At 45.1% G+C, this 16,491-nt stretch overlaps 9 protein-coding genes across 10 annotated transcripts; 6 read left to right on the top strand and 3 right to left on the bottom strand.

Annotated features, from left to right (window-relative positions):
- Positions 1 to 83: 83 nt before the first annotated feature.
- On the bottom strand, positions 84 to 1,528 carry LOC6531682 (serine protease inhibitor 42Dd). Its single transcript, XM_002092437.3, has 2 exons — positions 440 to 1,528; positions 84 to 379 (listed from the first exon to the last, which is right to left on the bottom strand). The coding sequence occupies exons 1-2, from the start codon at positions 1,455 to 1,457 to the stop codon at positions 258 to 260; spliced, it is 1,140 nt and encodes a 379-aa protein (XP_002092473.1). The 5' UTR covers positions 1,458 to 1,528; the 3' UTR covers positions 84 to 257.
- Positions 1,529 to 2,020: 492 nt separating this feature from the next.
- LOC6531681 (alpha-amylase B) lies at positions 2,021 to 3,637 on the top strand. Its single transcript, XM_002092436.4, has one exon. The coding sequence runs from the start codon at positions 2,064 to 2,066 to the stop codon at positions 3,546 to 3,548; it is 1,485 nt and encodes a 494-aa protein (XP_002092472.1). The 5' UTR covers positions 2,021 to 2,063; the 3' UTR covers positions 3,549 to 3,637.
- Positions 3,638 to 3,698: 61 nt separating this feature from the next.
- On the bottom strand, positions 3,699 to 4,351 carry LOC6531680. The gene has a single exon (XM_002092435.3). It carries the CDS (start codon positions 4,253 to 4,255, stop codon positions 3,797 to 3,799), a length of 459 nt encoding a protein of 152 aa, XP_002092471.1. The 5' UTR covers positions 4,256 to 4,351; the 3' UTR covers positions 3,699 to 3,796.
- Positions 4,352 to 4,660: 309 nt separating this feature from the next.
- On the top strand, positions 4,661 to 7,609 carry LOC6531679 (chitin deacetylase 8). The gene is made up of 3 exons (XM_002092434.3): positions 4,661 to 6,389; positions 6,464 to 7,188; positions 7,266 to 7,609. Exons 1-3 carry the CDS (start codon positions 6,153 to 6,155, stop codon positions 7,513 to 7,515), a joined length of 1,212 nt encoding a protein of 403 aa, XP_002092470.1. The 5' UTR covers positions 4,661 to 6,152; the 3' UTR covers positions 7,516 to 7,609.
- Positions 7,610 to 10,231: 2,622 nt separating this feature from the next.
- On the top strand, positions 10,232 to 10,521 carry LOC120321013. The gene has a single exon (XM_039372186.2). It carries the CDS (start codon positions 10,282 to 10,284, stop codon positions 10,417 to 10,419), a length of 138 nt encoding a protein of 45 aa, XP_039228120.1. The 5' UTR covers positions 10,232 to 10,281; the 3' UTR covers positions 10,420 to 10,521.
- On the bottom strand, positions 10,391 to 13,034 carry LOC120321012. Its single transcript, XM_039372184.2, has one exon. The coding sequence runs from the start codon at positions 11,437 to 11,439 to the stop codon at positions 11,173 to 11,175; it is 267 nt and encodes an 88-aa protein (XP_039228118.1). The 5' UTR covers positions 11,440 to 13,034; the 3' UTR covers positions 10,391 to 11,172.
- Positions 13,035 to 13,122: 88 nt separating this feature from the next.
- On the top strand, positions 13,123 to 13,655 carry LOC6531677. Its single transcript, XM_002092432.3, has one exon. It carries the CDS (start codon positions 13,231 to 13,233, stop codon positions 13,576 to 13,578), a length of 348 nt encoding a protein of 115 aa, XP_002092468.2. The 5' UTR covers positions 13,123 to 13,230; the 3' UTR covers positions 13,579 to 13,655.
- A 244-nt stretch (positions 13,656 to 13,899) lies between these two features.
- Positions 13,900 to 14,466, top strand: LOC6531676. The gene has a single exon (XM_002092431.3). The coding sequence runs from the start codon at positions 14,036 to 14,038 to the stop codon at positions 14,408 to 14,410; it is 375 nt and encodes a 124-aa protein (XP_002092467.1). The 5' UTR covers positions 13,900 to 14,035; the 3' UTR covers positions 14,411 to 14,466.
- Positions 14,467 to 14,786: 320 nt separating this feature from the next.
- LOC6531675 (glutenin, high molecular weight subunit PW212) lies at positions 14,787 to 16,357 on the top strand. Of its 2 annotated transcripts, XM_015195995.2 has the most exons (3): positions 14,787 to 14,967; positions 15,045 to 15,754; positions 15,785 to 16,357. In XM_015195995.2, the coding sequence occupies exons 1-3, from the start codon at positions 14,846 to 14,848 to the stop codon at positions 16,261 to 16,263; spliced, it is 1,311 nt and encodes a 436-aa protein (XP_015051481.1). In that variant the 5' UTR covers positions 14,787 to 14,845; the 3' UTR covers positions 16,264 to 16,357. The 2 variants fall into 2 exon arrangements, with proteins under 2 accessions (XP_015051481.1, XP_002092466.1); XM_002092430.3 differs by having other exon boundaries at positions 15,045 to 16,357.
- The last annotated feature ends 134 nt before the right edge of the window (positions 16,358 to 16,491 follow it).

Genomic DNA, 16,491 nt, shown 5'->3' with positions numbered 1-16,491 from the left:
CCAGTGCCATTCCTTTGGCTAATCAAAAGATATTTCGGTAGCCGAAATGAATGAATATGGCTCGACCACAAGTGAACATTATCTTTTTAATACATTAAACGATTCACTTTATTATTCATAAATATCTCAGCTCTGCAATAATTTTTTCCCACAAACGGTGAGAGTATAAATATTACCCAACACATAAGCTATCGATGTATTATTCACAAATAACTTGAAATAATTTGGATACTTTAATGATTAGGTACTGGTTACTTCTAAAAGCTTGTCACATGACCGGCAAAGAATATGGATGTGTGGTCTATGATATAGAAAGCAAATGGATGAGTGGCCAGAAAGTACTTCACCCCATTAAAGGTGTGTGTCAAACTACCATTGCCTGAAATCAATCAAATTAACAAAACAGTATCTTATAGGTTTAAAGGATAATTCAAATTACCAACATCAGTAATTGGCGTACCAATGCCCTGCTCCTGAAACTCAAAGCTGACCACATGGATGACGCCGTCAATCCGAAAGTTGGTGTTTCTGTGAAGCAACGTTGAGAAGGACTTGCTCGGCTTAAAAATATCCTTGATGCCCATCTTTTCCAGAGCTGGCGTGAGTTCCAGATCGCTGTGTAGCTTGAACTTCGGTATACCCACAAACACATCCATCATTGTGAGATTCCTGGCAACGCTAACGATATCCATGCCCGACAGCTTCATTTGCAATTGAGCAAGTGCATGAGGCTGATCTGGCTTTATCAAGAGCATTTGGAGATCTCCCTGGGAAAAGGGCACAAGCACGGCGCTGGCTTTAAGAGTCGCCAAGTTGCCAAATGCAAACTTACTATCCTCGTGCATCATGGGTATCATAACCTTCCTAGCGGCACTCACTCGAAACTCCCGTGGGTATGTGGCCTCCGGATTGAAAGTGCGCTCCCAACTGAGATTGAAGAAAACGGCATTTATGAGGAGTGCTTGGCTGTTCGGCTTCCACCAGCTCTCTTTCACCACCTGTCCAATGTGCTCGCCCATTTCGTGGCTGTAAAGTGTATTCACCTCGTTCAGCTTTTCACGATTAAAGGCGATATTACGAGCTCTACCCTCTGTGTGTCGCATAAAAACCCTATATTCCGTGGACATCTTCAGATTCTGACGTACATAGAAGCGGGTTAGACTCTTGGCCACAGGCGCTGTCTGCGCACTCATATCAAAGATTTTCTGTGCCTCCGGCTTGTAGTCAGATAGATGGGTTCCTTGGTAGTGCAGAGCCTTTCGTATCTGCTCGGACTCACCCTCCTCCACGCCCACATAGATGAACAGCATGCTGGATCGTATCATCTCCGCCGAGAACATAATGTTCCTGTTCGAAAAGCTGTTCACGATGGCTGCGTAAAGTCCATCCGTCAGTTGCACATTCTTCTGAGCCTTGTAGCGTGAGATTCCTAAAAGGAGAAGCAGCAGCACGTACATTATTATTATTTAATATTATTTAATATTGTGTTTGATGGCTGTGCTAAGATGCCCACAATTTCAAGCGTGTAATTAGAAACTGTTTGCGTAAAAATTGCAATTCTAGAGGTGATAAATGAGCCACTTTGTGTTGGCAATATCGATATTTCCATTTTAATTTTACATATTCAATAAATACCACATCAGTATGGACATTAACTTACAGCATTTTGAAGTTTATGTTTATGTTCTAGTTCCAGAACAATATAAATTACTCCTTGCAGGCCAAAGTTCAGATTGATCACGCTTCGGTGGCGTGCAAGTCAAGTGGCCAATAAATCTCCAGTATCAACCAACTTCTGAGGAATGCATTGTCTTGCTGTTTACTTATTTCGAACTCATTATAATTAGCCACCAGTCAATAGGTCTGCCCCGAACTCAGATAACGCGTCTTAATCGCGATTAAATCAACTCAATACACATAAGTGAACGTAGTGCCTTGCAAGCGATAAGATCAATCTACAAATCATTCCCCTGCAAAGCCAAATAGATTTAGTCATCATTTATAAGGAGGTGCATCAACACGCTTTCAATCAGAGTGAAACTGAACTTCCACCTGGAATCACCATGTTTCTGGCCAAGAGCATAGTGTGCCTCGCCCTTTTGGCGGTGGCCAACGCCCAATTCGACACCAACTACGCCTCCGGTCGCAGTGGAATGGTCCACCTCTTCGAGTGGAAGTGGGACGACATCGCCGCCGAGTGCGAGAACTTCCTGGGACCCAATGGCTTCGCCGGCGTCCAGGTCTCCCCCGTGAACGAGAACGCCGTCAAGGACAGCCGCCCCTGGTGGGAGCGCTACCAGCCCATCTCCTACAAGCTGGAGACCCGCTCCGGAAACGAGCAGCAGTTCGCCAGCATGGTGAAGCGATGCAACGCCGTCGGAGTGCGCACCTACGTGGACGTGGTCTTCAACCACATGGCCGCCGACGGAGGCACCTACGGAACGGGCGGCAGCACCGCCAGCCCCAGCACCAAGAGCTTCCCCGGAGTGCCCTACTCCTCGCTGGACTTCAACCCGACCTGCTCCATCAACAACTACAACGACGCCAACCAGGTGCGCAACTGCGAGCTGGTCGGTCTGCGCGACCTCAACCAGGGCAACTCCTACGTGCAGGACAAGGTGGTCGAGTTCCTGGACCATCTGATTGACCTCGGCGTGGCCGGATTCCGCGTGGACGCCGCCAAGCACATGTGGCCCGCCGACCTGGCCGTCATCTATGGCCGCCTCAAGACCCTGAACACCGACCACGGCTTCAACTCCGGATCCAAGGCCTACATCGTGCAGGAGGTCATCGACATGGGTGGCGAGGCCATCAGCAAGTCCGAGTACACCGGCCTGGGCGCCGTCACCGAGTTCCGCCACTCCGACTCCATCGGCAAGGTGTTCCGCGGCAAGGACCAGCTGCAGTACCTGACCAACTGGGGCACCGCCTGGGGCTTCGCCGCCTCCGACCGCTCCCTGGTCTTCGTCGACAACCACGACAACCAGCGCGGACACGGAGCAGGAGGCGCCGACGTGCTGACCTACAAGGTGCCCAAGCAGTACAAGATGGCCTCCGCCTTCATGCTGGCGCACCCCTTCGGCACTCCCCGCGTGATGTCCTCCTTCTCCTTCTCGGACACGGACCAGGGCCCGCCCACCACCGACGGCCACAACATCGCCTCGCCCGTCTTCAATAGCGACAACTCCTGCAGCGGCGGCTGGGTGTGCGAGCACCGCTGGCGCCAGATCTACAACATGGTGGCCTTCCGGAACGCCGTGGGCTCGGACGCGATCCAGAACTGGTGGGACAACGGCAGCAACCAGATCGCCTTCAGCCGCGGCAGCCGCGGCTTCGTGGCCTTCAACAACGACAACTACGACCTGAACAGCTCCCTGCAGACGGGCCTGCCCGCCGGCACCTACTGCGACGTCATCTCCGGCTCCAAGAGCGGCTCCTCCTGCACGGGCAAGACCGTCAGCGTCGGATCCGACGGACGGGCTTCCATCTACCTGGGCAGCTCCGAGGACGACGGAGTGCTGGCCATCCACGTCAACGCCAAGTTGTAAACAGCTGGGGCAAAGTCCAAGGACTAAAAGCCGAGCCATTGTTTGAGATTATTAATTTTATTAAATTTATATAATGCGATTATTACAAACAAATCTTTTAAATTTTAAAATCAAGATGGGGAGTAATCAGTATGTATAAATCTGAAAATATTTTACGTTGACAAATGATTTATTTTATTGTACTAGGAATTGTCCACAAATAACTGTTGCACATAAAATGGCGAAAAACAACTTATGGGTGAACTTGCTTAGAAGGGTTGCCTCTTCACCTCGGTATTCAGTATTATTTGCAGTCGGGTCACCACAGGCGCAATCATCTGGAGCCCGAGATGTTCCTCCAAAATCAGGACAATTTCTTTGCGGAGCGCCTGCTCCAAGGATTCGCTAATATTGCGCTTCTCCACGATCTCCACCTGCGGCACTTGGATCGGATAATTCGCAGGACAGGTGAAGATCAGCTGGAGGGCAAAGCCTGCTCGTTCCCCCGCTCCCACACTGTCTCCATCCTCGTAGTTTTGAGTGGACAGCGGAACTTTCAATTGCAAAAACGGGCGACGGGACAAAACCAAGTAGGCCAGTCCCAAATAATGCATTGTTCGCACCTCATTTTCCTGCAAATCCCTAAAGTATCGCGCCATCCTTATAACGTCCCAGTCTTCCGAAATGCTCCTCTTCACCATTTCTCCCTTCCGTTCCCTTAACGCCATTCTCCGGTAATTTTGAATTTTGCCTATTGCTTTGGAAAATTTCAGCTTTGCCTGGCTTTCCGCTTGCCCCACCAAAAATTATTTGAAATGTAATGCCAGGCCATCTCGCAAGCCAAGATTTGCATAGTCCCATCAAAGCAATAACAGATGGATGCGATAGCTTTGAAGGCTCTCAACAGACTTAGGATCTGCGTAAAGGATATGCGAATGTCAAATGCTCTACTAGAAATAACCAAAACGTTATTTCAAAGTTATTTCTGCTTTCCCTTTGGTTGAAGGGAATAAATAGATCATATTATGTAAAGTACATTTTTATTTGTAATAAATAACGTTGAACATAGACATTGTATTCAAATGTTTTTGAACCAAAGTAAACCGAATTAAAACAAAAAAGCACAAAAAAAATCAATATCCTTAGTGCACCGCCGTTCTTATAGAGGGTATTTAAAGTAAAACATGTATACTTGTGTCCTGAATAAATTCGCATTCATACTCCAGCCGCAAATTGAGTTTGTTCGTTTGCTTGATTTGATTAGCCCAGATTTGCTGGTCTCAGTGCTATGCAAATTAGTTGTGTGATTATCGCGAAAATTGGCAAACAGAAGGCACCCCGAACTGGGGTGGAATAACCGCCACCCTGTAATAGTTTTCAGCTTCAGACGTGCGTGCGAATTTTCTCTTTGGTCGCCTTCGGCACTTGGGAAATCTTCCACGCATATGAGTTACGTTTTTATTAGCCCCGGGAAATTTGCATTTTAGAGCAGTTTCGGTCACGTGAGCAGGTTTGATTAGGGCACATATGTGTCCTTGGTTGTGAGTTGGTGTTGGGGGTGAGGTTTCGTTATCCTTTCCTTTGATTTCACACCCCAACGCCCTTGCCTAGTGCTGCTCTTCCTAATGAGAGATGATGAACGAGCGATGCTCACCACGCTGTCAATCAGATTTCAGTAAAGCAGGCAGCAGTCTCAATCTTCATTAAAATCCATCGTGAAGATGGTTGGGAATAAAACAAAAACCCTACCATCGAACTCACTCAAACATGTTGCATTGCCCCTACAACAACGGAGTGTCGGTGGGCCGAGTGTCGAGGCTTTCCACCCACTTTTTCCGCCCGCTTTTCCGAGAGTCCTTTCGGCTGGCTGGCGGTTGGTTGGCCACGTTTGCGGCTCCTAGCCGCGATGGCAACGCCCAGGAACGTGACCAAATCGCATTCGGGGCGTGCACCCCGAGTAATCGGGAAACGGATGTCTGACTCCTCCGACTCCTCCAGCTCCTTCGACTCCTTTCGCCCCCAAGAGGGAATTGCAGATTTTTCCTCAATCTTGTATTGACTTTTTGCCACTGCCTGCCGGGATTTGAGGCCCTCCACCCGCCGTATGATTGGCTGGGGGTCTAAGAGTTCCTTGTGCTTTGTTTTTGAGAGCTTCCTGTCGCTGTTGTGAAAAGTTTCTGAAGCACTTGTTTACGATTTGAAGTGTATTTTCCTGGCTGACTGGTGGGAGAAGGGGTCTGTCATAATTTGGGCTGCAGTCGGTGCCCATCGATTGCGATCTCCGGCAAGTGTGAAAAGTTTTCCACTTCAACTCGGCAAATCTCAGCTGCTAAGTTCTTTGGTTATGCTAATGAGACAAACTTTGGCCACTCCGATCTTTGGCATGTCTATAATTGAAAGTTCTGTCCCATTCTGTCTTCTGGTTGAATAAAGTTGGTAGTGCTCTGCGGATGAAACAAGGTCACTTAGGGAAACTCCACCCAATTGAGACACACCTGCTGTGCTGAACAAGCAAATCATATTTGGAGCCCCAAAAATCTGATAAGATATCACCTTTCCCACGAAGGTTATATATAAGAAGCCCATCGATGCTCGATGGCTGTGCATAGAGCTTTCTAGCCCAGCATGAAGTACTCCACCTTGCTAATTCTGGGTCTCATCTTGGCCCTGGCCTTCACCAGCCAGGCCAAGTCCAAGTCCAAGAAGCAGAAGAATAAGCAAAAGCAGTTGGCCCAGCAGGAGTCGATCCTGCCAATGTCCGAGCCCTGCAAACCGAGCAAGTGCAAACTGCCCGATTGTCGCTGCTCCGATGCCGTTTTACCCACATCCAAGTTCCAGGGCAAAGAACGCGAGATTCCGCAGGTGATATTGCACTTTCTGTTTACCTTGATTAATCAGAAATGCACCGTCTATATATCAATATTTGTTTCCCTCAGTTTGTTACCATCACTTTCGATGATGCTGTAAATGCTGTCAACTTCGCCCAGTATGAGCTGCTCTTTGAGGGATTGGTCAATCCAGATGGATGTGGAGCCGCTGGAACCTTCTTTCTGTCCCACGAGTACACGGATTACGCGAGGGTGAATGCACTCTACAGGGCAGGTCACGAGATAGCCCTGCATTCGGTGACCCATGGAGATGGCACCGATTACTGGCGATCGGCAGATGTGGCCACCATAGAGCGAGAGTTCGGAGCGCAGCTCAAAATGTTGGAGACCTTTGCCAAAGTGGATGCCAAGAAGATTCAGGGAATGCGTCTGCCTTTCCTCCAAATTTCCGGCAATAACACCTTCGAAGCAGCCCGTCGCTTGGGCTTGACCTACGACAGCTCCTGGCCAACGCAAAAGTTCAAGGATCCGGCCATGTGGCCCTACACCCTGGACTACAGGTCGCAGCAGGACTGCCAGATAGGACCCTGTCCGGAGGCATCCATTCCCGGATTCTGGGTAAATCCCATGGTCACATGGACCGATACTGAGGGCTACAGTTGCTCCATGATCGATGCTTGCGTTTACCCGCCGGAGGACGACGTGGACGAGCTGTTCGACTGGATGATGGAGAACTTCAACAGGCACTATCTGGGCAATAGAGCTCCATTCGGGATGTATCTGCATGCTGCTTGGTTTTCGCGTGGTCGCAATTACTTTGCTGCCTTTAAAAAGTAAGTAACTATATAAACTTACTAAAAGATAAATTTGATGTATACATTTCAAATTATACCCATTTGAATTCTCGCAGATTCATTAACCACCTGAACACATATTCGGATGTGTATTTCACGGGAATTTCGCGAATGTTGGAGTACGTGAGAAAGCCCACGCTGGGAACTCCGTTCAAGGACTGCCCCGATTTGCCGGAGGCGGAGTGTCGAGCAGTCCAGTGCCATGTCCAGAAGATGTCCACCGGCGAGGAGCGCTACATGACCGTCTGCGACAAGTGCCCCTCCGTCTATCCCTGGCTGGACAATCCTCTGGGTCAGCAGCTCTAAGCCCGCCAGCCATTCGCCCATAAAGCGTGTACACTGAAAATAATAAAGTGAAGTTTTTGAATAGAAAAACAGGTCTCTGCTTGCGCATGCAACGCCTGCAAAAACAAAAGTGTTTTCCTTTGTGTACTATGTAATGAAACTTCGGTGTTTTTCAAAGGATAACGGCTGACATTTCGCATCTCTAAGGCAAATTTACATGCGCCGCAATACCGCTGTCACTGATAAATGAGCCCAAATTATGTTCCTGGCCGTGAGACGCTTAATTAACTCATTCAGCGAAGCAGAGCCCCCGAGTGTTGTCATATTTCATGGCGTCCTCCTGAATTAATGCGCCAACTTCCTGGCCCTCACATGGAGTCCTGCTCTTGGAGTCCTGCTTTTGGGTCCTGTCAATGCAGCTGCTACCTGTAAATGACGTTCGACCGTCTGGCCATCGCAGCAGCCATCGGTTGCATTTTTGATAATGGACCTCTAACTAATGACAGCCCCCGGGTTGCATATCAGTCAGGTATTGGAAAACTGTCTGGTTCTAGTACCTTCTTTGTGGAAAGTCTTTCACACATAATAATAAACTTTGACAATAACATTATTTACTTGAAATCCAGCGGATTTCTTTCTTTATTAGCAGCGCAATTAAATTTGCATTATGTACGCATAGAAGCAATTTGGCAATAAAAATCATTTTTCTCCTAATTAAAACTAGACATGACAGACGCATTAATTAAGATATTAAAATATTATTAAGATGTCTAAAAGATATGTGCATCCACGTTTAAATCATTAACAAAATCATTTATTCCTTAGAGAACGTGTGTAGTTTTCAAGGTATACTATACTCGGTATGTAAAATATTATAGTTTGCTTCACTCCCAACACCTTTCCCTGCAGTTAGATTGCAAATTATTTTTGGCCGTGTTCCCAAAACTACTATAAAAGTAAATGCTGAGACTAAAATGTGTCACATCGGTGAAATTAAACCTATTTAATTTTTTTTTAAATTTGAAATTCACAGGACATCTAATGGACTTGTTGCGGCTATCTTTGATGAAGTTTCTCTTCTTCTATATCTTGGTGTGCCTTACAATGAATGATGCGACTGGACTGCCTAAAATTGTAAAACCTCAAATGAAAAGTATGCTTTTTAGTCTTTGTGACAAGTATAGGGTCAAGGGCAAGTGTCAAAGTTGTCGGGAGGGTTATGTCCTAACCCCAAATGACCATTGTCGTAAAAGTGCCTAGCAGCCTTGAATGAAAAAAATGTACAACAATTTGTACAACCTATTAAATAAAATATGAACATTTTCTGCATACAAACTTTTTTAATAGGCAATATATTTCTGCTTCATAAACATGTTAAGTTCGCTGTTTTACATAATAAGCGTCTTTAGAAACTACTATAAATTCTACCAAATTAGACTCCACAATTTAGAGCTTAGTGCGACATTGAACGCAGTGAACGTCTTTACTTGAGCTTCCTTTCAACGTTATCAAATCAATCTTTACCATGCTTATCAACGGATATTCCTGCACCAAGCTTTTGTTTTTGATGGCTTGCCTGTGCTTGGCATTTGAGGGAAAAACTGTCTCGGCGAGAAAATGCACTGTAGGATACAGGCTGAGGCCCGGAAAATGCGAATGGTAAAGCCATAAGTGCCATAAGGCCATAAAAAGGATAAATAATCAAATTGTATCACGGTTAAAAAAAAACTATATGATTACACCAAATAAATGATTTCTGAACATTACAAAAGCGTTAAAACTTATTTAATGAGTCAGTGAGGCAGAGCCCCCGAGTGAATTAAGGCGCCAAGTTCTGGACCCTCGGTTGGAGTCCTGTTCTTGGGGGTCCTGCTCTTGGTATCCTCCACTGCAGCTGCTACCTGTAAATGACGCTCGACCGTCTGGGCATCGGCAGCACTTTTGTCAAACTAGCTTCTAGCAGTACAAAAACTTCAACATTTAATAACAAGAGAGAATGCCGTAGTCGAGTTTCCCGACTTTCAGATACTCAGTTACTCAAATAGTGGAAGTGCTTACGAGAAATTCTAACATTTTCTGGAATATTGGTAGAAATTGCAAAAAAAAAAATAAAATAAAAAAATATACAATTTTGGCTTTCAGCTTGGGCTTCTTTGTGGGCGTGGCAACAAGTTTTTTTGCAAATCCATGGAAATTTATGCGACTAATAAAAACAAACATTTTTCAAAAGTATGGGCGTGTCAGATTTGGGCGGTTTGTGGGCTCGGCAGCATTTGGAAACAAACCTATGCTGCGTTTATGTCTCTGAAAACTTCATGCTTAATCTCAACATTCCAGCGTTTATAGTTCCAGCGATCGAGGCGTTTATACGGACGGATAGACGGACGGACAGACGGACATGGCCAGCATAACTATTGATTCTAATGATTCTGATCAAGAATATAAACTTTATATTTATTTGTACTTTATGTGCCTTACATACTGCCTGTTACATACTTTTCAACGAATATAGTATACGCTTTTACTCTACGGGTAACGGCTATAATTAACATTCTCTGCATGCAAACTATTTTAAAAGGTAAGCTAAATAAACTGAATAATACTTAGAGAAATAATTAATTATTATTTTATTGTTCTTACGACGGGAGGAATATATTTCTGCTTTATAGGTGTGTTAAGTTCACCGTTGTAAATTAGAAGCGTCTTTAGAAACTACTATAAATTCTGAAAAATTAGACTCGACATTTAGAGCTTTGTGCGACATTGAACGAAGTGAACGTTTTTACCATGCTTATCAACGGATATTCCTGCACCAAGCTTCTGTTTTTGATGGCTTGCCTGTGCTTGGCATTTGAGGGAAAAACTGTCTCGGCGAGAAAGTGCACTGTAGGATACAGGCTCAGGCCCGGAAAATGCGAGTGGTAAAGCCACTGAGCCATAAAAATCATAATAATGAGTCATAATCAAATTGTATCAATGTTGAAAAAACTATATTGATTACAACAAATAAATAATTTCTGAGCATAACCAAAGTGTGGAAACTTATTTACTCAGTCAGCGAAGCAGAGCTCCCCGTGTTGTCATATTTCATGGCGTACTCCTGAATTAACGCGCCAACTTCTGGACCCTCAGATGGAGTCCTGCCTTTGGGGTCCTGCTCTTGGAGTCCTGCTTTTGGGGTCCTGTCAATGCAGCTGCTACCTGTAAATGACGCTCGACCGTCTGGACATTGCAGCATCCATCGGCTGCATTTTTGTTAATGGACCTCTAACTAATGACAGCCCCCGGGTTGCATATCAGTCAGGGACTGAGTATTGAACGGAGTGGGGATCCTGTGCGGCCGCACTTTGCGGTTGCTGTCGCAAATTATGTGTGCGGTCAGCCGAGCCATCCCGTCCCTTGGGTAGTGTTGGCTCCGAGCGGAGGTGGGGCTGCTGGCCAGGCTGGACATGGAGGCAACCGCAACATATTGGTTGATAGTTAACCAGGAGTGCGGGGTAATCGGGGGCAATCGAGGGGCTTCTCTGGTAACCTGAGTCAATTGTGTAAAAATTCTGGACAACGGGTGGCCAGAGTTTTCTTGCAGACACTTAGCTATAGCATAAGGTAATTCAAAATTTGTTACAAGTGAAGTTGGCTTTACATAACCTTTACATTTATTTCAATACTAAATAACTTTTAGGCACGCTTGTGGCAATGTTTGTTAGCCAGGACATAACCATGTGGACAGTTGGTCTCCAGAATATTATACGGCTGCGCCTGCATAGATCCATTAGGGCTCCACGTTTTCTCCAGACTTATTTTCACATCTTCACTAAGGTTGCTTGATTTGGGACCACCGGTTACGGATTCCACAACTTCGCTGTCCAGCGCCGAAGTTTCCAGAAGCATGCTGCTAATGACCAAGATGCCAAAAAGGTAGAGTAAATCCATCGAAGATGCCATTTTGAATTTAAACCGCTGCCGATGAGTAGTTGAATTGAACTGAATCAAAAGCACAGTTTTCAGTTGATCATTACGCCTCGATGGCCAAGATAATTGTGAAAGTAGTCCATCCCTTATAAGGCAAGATGATACAAGGGCTCTCGAAAATCAAACGAAATGATGATGCAATTGCTTTGGTCGAAGGTTGCCAGTAAATCAGATTTCCTTTGATAGATTAACATTTGTATCTGAGATGGAAATAAATACAAGAACAATCGAGCAAACAATGCGGCAGAGGAAAGAAATCGCGCTTTTATGAAAATTAAGAGAATGCTCGAGAAAATCGCAACAAAAAGTGGGCAAATATTTGCTGATTACTTTCCGAAACTTGCACTGATTAACAGCCAGCGCAGATCCATTGTCCTTTTGGCAGGGCATTTCATTGCCGAGAGCCGCAACTGCCACCCCTTAAATTTGAAACTTCTTTCCCGTTTAGCATAAATTTCGCTTGGGTGAGAAGGTGGCTGTCATAAATAAATGACTCTACGAGCCTTTCGCTCTGCCCCAGCTGTCTGTGACCTAAACAGGCATTATTTTAATGTACTTTTATGTGGTACACAGCGCAAAAAAGGTTCAAGTATTTAACACTGGGTTGCCCCATTGCCATCAGTGTCACCCACACAGCCAAATTACATTTTTATGTTTCAATTTTTGTTTGCTCTTCTTTTTACTTCGCGAAAATTATGCCAACCACCACGGCAATTTGATGATGATTACGATGATGTGGGTCGCTGGATGGAAGTAGGAAGTATATCGAGGGCCCTATGTGCTCTGCGGTGGTTGACAATAGAATTGTCAAAATTATTTGCTCAAATTGCTGACATTTATTAGGCAGGTTACGGCTCGAGCTCAGGTTACTGCGTAAAAAGTCACTTAGAAGATGAGATATGGGTTTTACATCGATCCTCAGGATGCGCATCTGACTGGAAAAGCGTGTAACGACAAAATGTAGTCGTAAATGGTTGGTAAGTTTAAAAATTATACTAAAATCTTAAAATCTTGATAATCTTAAGCTGGTAAATGTTTTTCCTACTATTTGGTTTTGGGACAATGATATTATGTAATGATTTGTAATATGTTATATAATTTGACAATGATATTATTTGTTTTAAGTCTGGCGGATGGCTTTTAGCTATGCAATTATGCATAGAAGCATTTTGACCATAAAAAGTAGTATTATTATGTGCATCCACGCTTAAATCATTAATAAAATAATTTTGTCCTTAGAGAACGTGTGTGGTTTTGAAGGTATATTATACTTTGTGTGTAAAACATTATATTCCTCTTTACTTTCAATTCTTTTCCCTGCAGTAAGATTGCAAATTATTATAGGCGGCGGTTCCAGAAACAGAAATTAAGATGTATAAAGAAACATAGCTGATTCGAGTATGAACTTCTGAACGTTGTCTCGAATCTGATTATTCGCAATGGTGAATGCAATGCGTTGCGGTCACTCGACCGATTCGCTGACTATTCACTTAATTATGTAAGAGCTTTCCAATTGGGTGCCATGTAGACCTTATCAGCGTGCATGTATACTCGCACATTTGCCAGTAGGTTGTAGAACTAATAAGCTAATGCCTCTCGGACCCCGACTTCTGCTTCTTCTCACGAAGTGGATCCGAAACTGAATCAGAAACTGAGACAGTGCCGGAAACTGAGACTTGAGAAACTCAGTCTCGAAAGCGATATTGCCGAGTGTAAACGTGTTTACTTGGGCTTCGATTGCAAATACACAAAACCAACTTTACGATGGCAATTACGCGGCGGCTTCCGTGGCCGAAACTGCTGTTTTTGTTTGTCTGGCTGTGTCTGGCATTGGATCTAAATCGCGCAGCTCGAGTGCCCAGCATTTCGAAAAATTCTACACATCCTTCCACCGAGTCCAAGATGATAACGTTCGTCAAAGAACCTGAGCCAGATAAACCTGCTCCTTGGGATCTAACTGAAGCCACCACCATTGCTAGCAATGCCAATTTCAAACCCAATGCCAATGCCAGTAGTGTGGAAATTGGGCCTAGGATTGTCCTGGAAACATCGCCAAAGTGTCCAGAGGGCACCACCCTGACTGCAAACAGTCATTGCCGGAAGATTGCCTAGCCTAGTGCCATAAGTCTGAGTACAGCTGAGAATTAATTGTCAATGAAATAAATATATTCAAAAGTATTAAGTGCAAATTATCGTTTTGCAAATCATGTTTGTGCATCAGGAAAGCAACGTTTGAAAGAGCTGGGAACTAAAATATTATTTTACTGAAAATCTATAAAAAAATCGATTTTTTATGATAATTTATTTCTGACAGTGTAGACTAGCTGAGATATATCTGAAAAGCTTAATGCTGCTCTTCTGCTTTGTTTACGTTTTGTTTTTAATGGGAGAGCTTGTGAGCTCCCCGGCCATTGTTATCGTTGTCTCCCATAAAATCGCTCCCATCGTTTATCTGGTTTCGCTGGGAATGAAAATGTGACTGTGAATTTAAAGATGATCGCCAGCCAGTTGCTTGCGCACTCAGTCATCGCTGCTTCATCGTAGCAAACGAGCGTGCATCTCGGAGAAAATGTTGAGACATATAAACTCACTGGTGCTGTGCATCCTACCGCTGACATTCTTCCTCACAGAGGCAAGAACACAGCCCAATGGTAACAATCGCATCGTGTTCCCAAAGGATGATGAAGAAACTGACTTGAGATTCGCATACCCGAGCATGAATTCGACGACAACGACAACGACAACAGAAGAACCCGCATCCACAATAGCAACACGTTCGGAAAGCACCAACTCCGCAGAACAGATCACCAGTGGATCGGAGGAGCTGGTTAATGGAAGCACCACCGAGGTGCCCACTATAGACAACCGAATATTGCTGGAGACGACCCAAAAATGTAAGCCTGGCTATCAGCTGTTCGGAAAACGTTGCCGCAAGCCGGCATAGTCTGTAGTCTACAAGATTGATGTTAGTCAATAAAGTGATATTTGTATAGAATCATAGATTGATTGATGGTCATCATGTTTTTTGGTGATTATTCAAAGCGATTTGAAGGCACACAAAAATCCCCATCGAAATCACATTTCACTATTGTGGGAGAAACGCTCTGGGGAAATTTAATGTCGTGTGAAACAAAGTAGACATTGTTTGGTGGCCCGCACTGTGTGTCAGTGTCTAACTCAAACTATTCCCGGTGCATTCAGCTGCGTCTGTTATTCCCTACACTTCTGGTATGTAATTTAATGCCTTATCTGATGTCATGAACCTGGCTTATCAGCGGCTCAAAATAAATACTGAACTCGGCTCGATTCTCGACTCAACTCGGCTGCTCAGTCTCTTTTGAATACTTAACGCTGTCGGTGGTTCGATTCCGCGTTGAAAATGTTTTCCCAACTCTTATCTATAAGGTTGGCTGTGTCACTGATCCTTTTAATCAGTGGCCAATGGACTTCAGCTCGTCCCCAGAATCCTTACTACGTGGAAAACGGAGGACATGGATACTCGTGAGTATGCCAAAAAATGTTTAAAGAAAAAATAACTAATTAATGTTATTATAATTGTAAAATTTACCTTTCTTTAGGCACCATCATCGCCACCATGGTCATCACGAACATGGACCAGGATTTGGACCAGGATTTGGCCCAGGATCCAATGGACCACCTCCCTTTGCCTTCGGTCGTTTCCCACCGCCTCCTCCCTCTTACCCAGATAATCAATCATCTGGAGGTCGTCAACCGTATTATCCGAACGGTGGTGCAGTTCACGGACAACCTGGCGGTCATTTTCACCAGCATGGAACTGGTTTTCACAGAGGACAACAGGAATACCCGTATCCTGTAGGAGATTTTAACAGGGGACATCCAGGCCTCCAGCAACCAGGTGGAAATTTCAACAGGGGCCAACCAGGTTTCCAACAGCCAGGAAATGAGTTCAATAGAGCACAACCTGGTGGAAGGGCGCCTGGTCATCAACAACCAGGAAGCAATGAGTTACCAACGTATCCTCGCCAGCAGCCGGGTGGCGATGCAAATACTCTACAGCCTCGACCTGGCCAAAACTCTGGTGGATTCCAACAGCCAAATGAAAATTCAGGCGGATTCTCAGAGCCTGGCCAGAGTTCTGAAGGATTCCAAAGGCCAGGCCAGAATTTTGGAGGATTCCAACAGCCAGGCCAGAGTTCTGGAGGATCCCAACATCCAGGCCAGAGTTCTGGAGGATTCCAACAGCCAGGCCAGAGTTCCGGAGGATTCCAACAGCCAGGCCAGAGTTCTGGAGGATTCCAACAGCCAGGCCAGAGTTCTGGAGGATTCCAACAGCCAGGCCAGAATTCTGGAGGATTCCAACAACCAGGCTTTAATCAGGGACCTAAACCTGGAACGTCTAATAATAATCCCATTCAACCGCGTCCCGGAAGCTCGGATGAAGACTTCTCCGGCTTTAACTTCCAGTCCCCAAAGACTTTGCAGCCTCGACCTGGTCAGGATCACGAAACTGGGGTCTCTGGCGAAGTGCAGATTATTCAACCGATTCCCGGGCAGCAGCAGCCTTCTGTGATCCAACCAATTCCCGGAAAAGCTCAATATCCTGACAATGTTGGCCAAAATATCAATGACCTCTTCAACACCCAAGACTTCTTGTCGCCAGATTTGAGCAGAGCGCCTGGATCCAACAGAGATCCCAAGTCGGATGCTGTGGAAGCGAATCCGGAGTCGGTTAATGAGCGCAGTCTCTTCAGCCTGGATCCCAAGTGTGCTGAAGGACTCAAGGTTATGGCAGGACGTTGCAGGAAGGAAGCCTAGGAAATTGGCGTTGAAATTTATATCTGAATAATACTGATTCATCTACGCAATACGTATTTCATTGTGCCATTAAAGCTGTCATTATGTGTAATAATTGAGGCTGACATTTTTTTGGGACATTTTATTCAACTGATAAGGTTTGTTTATGCAAGATTGCTAGTACAAATTTCCCAGTGATTACCTCAGAATGATTTTTGGGAAAAGAGTGACTTACATAGAAATGAGTGC

Source organism: Drosophila yakuba, chromosome 2R (genome assembly GCF_016746365.2).
Source record: "Drosophila yakuba strain Tai18E2 chromosome 2R, Prin_Dyak_Tai18E2_2.1, whole genome shotgun sequence".
Lineage (NCBI taxonomy): Eukaryota > Metazoa > Arthropoda > Insecta > Diptera > Drosophilidae > Drosophila > Drosophila yakuba.
This window is presented reverse-complemented; position numbering and strand designations above follow the sequence as displayed.

Coding starts and splice junctions, on each gene's coding strand:
- LOC6531682 (XM_002092437.3), bottom strand. CDS start 1,457: ATGTACGTGCTGCTGCTTCTCCTTTTAGGAATCTCACGCTACAAGGCT. Junction 380..439: donor TACGCCAATTACTGATGTTG/GTAATTTGAATT, acceptor GATTGATTTCAG/GCAATGGTAGTTTGACACAC.
- LOC6531681 (XM_002092436.4), top strand. CDS start 2,064: ATGTTTCTGGCCAAGAGCATAGTGTGCCTCGCCCTTTTGGCGGTGGCC.
- LOC6531680 (XM_002092435.3), bottom strand. CDS start 4,255: ATGGCGTTAAGGGAACGGAAGGGAGAAATGGTGAAGAGGAGCATTTCG.
- LOC6531679 (XM_002092434.3), top strand. CDS start 6,153: ATGAAGTACTCCACCTTGCTAATTCTGGGTCTCATCTTGGCCCTGGCC. Junction 6,390..6,463: donor AAGAACGCGAGATTCCGCAG/GTGATATTGCAC, acceptor TGTTTCCCTCAG/TTTGTTACCATCACTTTCGA. Junction 7,189..7,265: donor TACTTTGCTGCCTTTAAAAA/GTAAGTAACTAT, acceptor GAATTCTCGCAG/ATTCATTAACCACCTGAACA.
- LOC120321013 (XM_039372186.2), top strand. CDS start 10,282: ATGCTTATCAACGGATATTCCTGCACCAAGCTTCTGTTTTTGATGGCT.
- LOC120321012 (XM_039372184.2), bottom strand. CDS start 11,439: ATGGCATCTTCGATGGATTTACTCTACCTTTTTGGCATCTTGGTCATT.
- LOC6531677 (XM_002092432.3), top strand. CDS start 13,231: ATGGCAATTACGCGGCGGCTTCCGTGGCCGAAACTGCTGTTTTTGTTT.
- LOC6531676 (XM_002092431.3), top strand. CDS start 14,036: ATGTTGAGACATATAAACTCACTGGTGCTGTGCATCCTACCGCTGACA.
- LOC6531675 (XM_002092430.3), top strand. CDS start 14,846: ATGTTTTCCCAACTCTTATCTATAAGGTTGGCTGTGTCACTGATCCTT. Junction 14,968..15,044: donor AACGGAGGACATGGATACTC/GTGAGTATGCCA, acceptor ACCTTTCTTTAG/GCACCATCATCGCCACCATG.